This window comes from Watersipora subatra, chromosome 11 (assembly GCF_963576615.1).
Source record: "Watersipora subatra chromosome 11, tzWatSuba1.1, whole genome shotgun sequence".
In the NCBI taxonomy this organism is placed as follows: Eukaryota; Metazoa; Bryozoa; class Gymnolaemata; order Cheilostomatida; family Watersiporidae; genus Watersipora; species Watersipora subatra.
This window is the reverse complement of record NC_088718.1, coordinates 38,412,854-38,417,133: the sequence shown is the minus strand read 5'-3', so window position 1 is coordinate 38,417,133 and position 4,280 is coordinate 38,412,854. Positions and strand designations below refer to the sequence as shown.

The following is a 4,280-nucleotide window of genomic DNA, read 5'->3' as shown; positions in this document are numbered from 1 at the left end:
CTCCTTCTCTTTTTACCTCTTTTTTTTCTCTTTCTTTCTATCTCTCTCTCTCTATTTTTTCTCCCCCTCCCCCCTCTCTCCCTCCTCTCTCTCCCTTTCTCTTTCCTCCTCTCTCTTTCTTTACTTTTGTCTACCTCTCTTTACCTCTTTCTCCCCTTTTTACTGCTCTTGCTCTCTCCTTTCTCTCCCCCTCTTTTTCTCCCTCATTTATCTCTCCCTCCCCCTCTCTCATAACCTCAATAATTTCTGTTTAACCAGCTGGTAATAACTTCATTAAAAGGTACAGATGAGGAAGTAAAATAGATTTACACTCAAATTCTTCTAACATTACTCAGAAATGTATTCTGCTGGTTTGTTTGCATGAAATTATAAAAATTTTTATATATTTGAGTTTTCCAAAAACTGCTCCGAAGCTTTTGAAAAAAAAAACACACTGACACACTTCTTTTCAGAAATATTTTTACCTATTTTTGATATATAAAATTGTTGTAATGACAGTAAACTGTAACATAGATATATTTCATTTGCCAGATGGAGTAGAAAATTTTTTTGCATATAAACTCATTTTCTATGATCTTGCGTTGCCGAATTAAAATTCAAAAAGTAAAAATTCTTCATCGTTTGAATAAAGTTATTGCATTTAGAAAAACATGTTATTTAGTTATCATTAAGAAAGCTGGCTTCATCAGCATTACAGTTGAATGCCACAGAAAATAATTTATTGAGCTTTCCATCGGTAAATAAACATATTTCCGACAAACGTCGTACACCTTCAAACCTTAATGTGAAAGCTCCATGTCTGAGATGACTATGTGTTTTGTAACACCGTCACCAGTCAATATCATTTGCTCAGAGATTCTGATGTCAAATCGTCTATATAGGTATGACAGGCACCATCCTTGGTTACAGATGAGATATCCATAAGACACTACAACAGTGTGGCATCAATATTTGCCTGATTTCAACATGGGAGTTGTGGCACCAGAGTCTCTTAGCAGAGTTGTTCCTTTGTTGTTTCATTCCTTTGCTGTAGTGAGTGATCTTTGAATGCCCTAAACATATCTTGAAAACATGTATGTATGAGGAGTTGTTTTCTCCCTCATCTCGTTGTTATATTGGGAGATGACAACTTATTTGCCACTACAGCAACTGACAAAACTGAGCAAAATATTTGTCAGTTTTTTAAGTCTGCTACTTTTCTTTAGTACATTAAATTTAAAAATACAGCTTGTGTTAAGTCAACAGTTTAACCCTAATGATAACTACCTGCTGCTTGGAGCAAACTTCTAAATTGCTCAATAACTTGCTGTCTAGCAGTACACTTGCCGGAATAGCGACCACAATTACATAACTTTATTCAGCTCATTGACTACTCCCAACCTAATTTTTGCTGTCTTATCCGCTGACAATATATCAAGCCATATATTAAAATGGGTTCACAAAAAATCCTATAAATGGTCTAGACAACTGTTCTGATTGTGCAAGTTTTTGTTTTTACAGACCACATTTTGCGTTTTTTAGCAACACGTATAAAAGCTGTTGTTATCTAACCATTCAGGGTTTAGAACATACATGTCACAAAAGAAAAAATATGAGTTAGCAAATGACGGATATCTCCTTAATCAAGTGTTTTTTTAACAGAGTGCAGGTATCTGCGACCTAATAATAAGGATGATACTAATGACGATGCTAATGACGAAGCTAATGACGATGCTAATGACAATGCTAATTTTGATGCTAATGAAAATGCTAATGAAGATGCTAACGACGATGGTAACGATGATGCTAATGACAATGCTAACGACGATGCTAACGATGATGCTAATGACGATGCCAATGACGATGCTAATGACAATGCTTATGACGATGCTAATGACGATGCTAATGACGATGCTAATGACGATGCTAATGACGATGTTAATGATGATGCTATTGACGGTGTTAATGACTATGCTAATGACGATGCTAATGACGATGTTAATGATGATGCTATTGACGGTGTTAATGACTATGCTAATGACGATACTAATGACGATGCTAATGACGAAGCTAATGACGATGCTAATGACAATGCTAATTTTGATGCTAATGACGATGCTAATGACAATGCTAATTTTGATGCTAATGAAAATGCTAATGAAGATGCTAACGACGATGCTAACGATGATGCTAGCCACGATGCTAACGACGATGGTAACGATGATGCTAATGACAATGCTAACGACGATGCTAACGATGATGCTAATGACGATGCTAATGACGATGCTAATGACAATGCTAAAGATGATACTAACGAAAATGCTAATGACGATGCCAATGACGATGCTAATGACAATGCTTATGACGATGCTAATGACGATGCTAATGACGATGCTAATGACGATGCTAATGACGATGTTAATGATGATGCTATTGACGGTGTTAATGACTATGCTAATGACGATGCTAATGACGATGCTAATGACAATGCTTATGACGATGCTAATGACGATGCTAATGACGATGCTAATGACGATGCTAATGACGATGTTAATGATGATGCTATTGACGGTGTTAATGACTATGCTAATGACGATGCTAATGACGATGCTCTTGACGATGCTAAAGTCGATGCTAATGATGATGCTAGTGATTATGCAAATCATTAACTTACATATGGGAAAAATATATTGATGCAAGATATAAGGTCACATAACACAGTGTAACACAAGTGAAAAACAAGCAACACCTTTACGTAACAGGAACAAAGATAACTGAACTTTTTTACTGCGCATATAAAAAGTCTTCAGTAACTACCACTGATTTTTGTTTTAGAGAAGCAAAAAGGATGTTTGTTAATGAGCTTTTCAGTCTCAGTCAAGCAAAGCTGTATAAACTATATAGCTATATAAACTATAAAGCTATATAAACTATAAAGCTATATAAACTGACTCAAAATTTTAAAAAGCGGTACAACCTAAGTTTTCCTAGACTATCAACAACAAGATATTTTTGAGTAAAACTGGTGACTCTCCTGTTATCTTACTAAATTGTGAACAGTTTTTAAGTAAACTGTCAGTTAAAGAATAAATTCATAACTTACAAGTACCTTGTTTGCTTGTAATTGTTCTGTTTTTGTATTCACTCTAATTTTTTTTCTACTTAACTACATAAATTGTATTTTTACTGTTTTAACTATAAACCTAACACTTTTGATTTTTTGCATAAAAATATAAGTTCATTCCACTTAATAAATTCAAATACTCAAAGTTTATGAAGTAATTTCAACCATCTCAGAAACCTATCTTTCTTATCCAGTTATACCAGATATTGCATGTCTAATTGAAACTTTTATTTACGAGTATGAACACTATCACTTTAACCTTGCTGGTTATACTTTTTTAGGAAAAGAAAGAAACAGTGGAGGAGGTGGTGTTGAAGCCTACATGCGCAGTGGATTTGCAGAAAGCAAGAATACAGAACCGGTTGGCATATCTGGTACTGAGTCATTGGCTATCAAGCTGCATTGCGAGATTTTTGGAAATGTAGCAGGTGGTCTTGTCATCACAATAGTCTACCATTAACCAAGATCTAATATATATAAATTTCTAGATAACCTGACGAAAGATCTTTACGCAATAAAAGCCTTAAACTTTCATGTATTCATGGGTGACATAAATATCAACAGGCTGAACAAAGCTGGGACTAGCGATGAGTATAAAATTATTTTTGCAACAGCAAATTATCATAGTTTAGTTGATATACTTACTAGCATTAAGTCATCCATAGATCATATCTACGTAAACTTTAACCAAAATATTTTTCATCTGGAACCATACCTACTTCCATATTAGACCATCTTCTAAATTTTGTCTAAATTGAAGACATTGCTGAACAACTTTTTAGCAGAATGTTTTAACATAAACAAGCACCAACTTTTCTGTTTTCATACTGATGTAAATATCATGTATGATAAATTTTCAAGCAAATTTTTCACAATGTGATAAGCATGCCCCTTTTAAAGAATATCTAACATTTTTTAGGAAACAAGTTAAAAAAACCACGGGTAACTTATAAAATTTTGTTGATGATGGGAAAGAGAGATAACATATTCAAACAATGTTTAAATTCCCTTTAAATACCAAGTTGAAACAAAAGTTCAAACTCTTTCAAAATTTGGTAAACAAAAAGCTACGCAATGCAAAATTCCAGTATTTTGAAAATTTACTGAAGTCAGCCGGGATGCCAAAATATACCGGCCCATTTGAAATCAGCAATTAAGTAAATCAACAGTCTGTAGT

General features: G+C 34.0%; 1 protein-coding gene across 1 annotated transcript; it reads left to right on the top strand.

The window, feature by feature from the left end:
* The first annotated feature begins 966 nt into the window (after nucleotides 1-966).
* On the top strand, nucleotides 967-3,563 carry LOC137408040 (circumsporozoite protein-like). The gene is made up of 3 exons (XM_068094430.1): nucleotides 967-1,036; nucleotides 1,642-2,628; nucleotides 3,385-3,563. The coding sequence occupies exons 1-3, from the start codon at nucleotides 967-969 to the stop codon at nucleotides 3,561-3,563; spliced, it is 1,236 nt and encodes a 411-aa protein (XP_067950531.1).
* The last annotated feature ends 717 nt before the right edge of the window (nucleotides 3,564-4,280 follow it).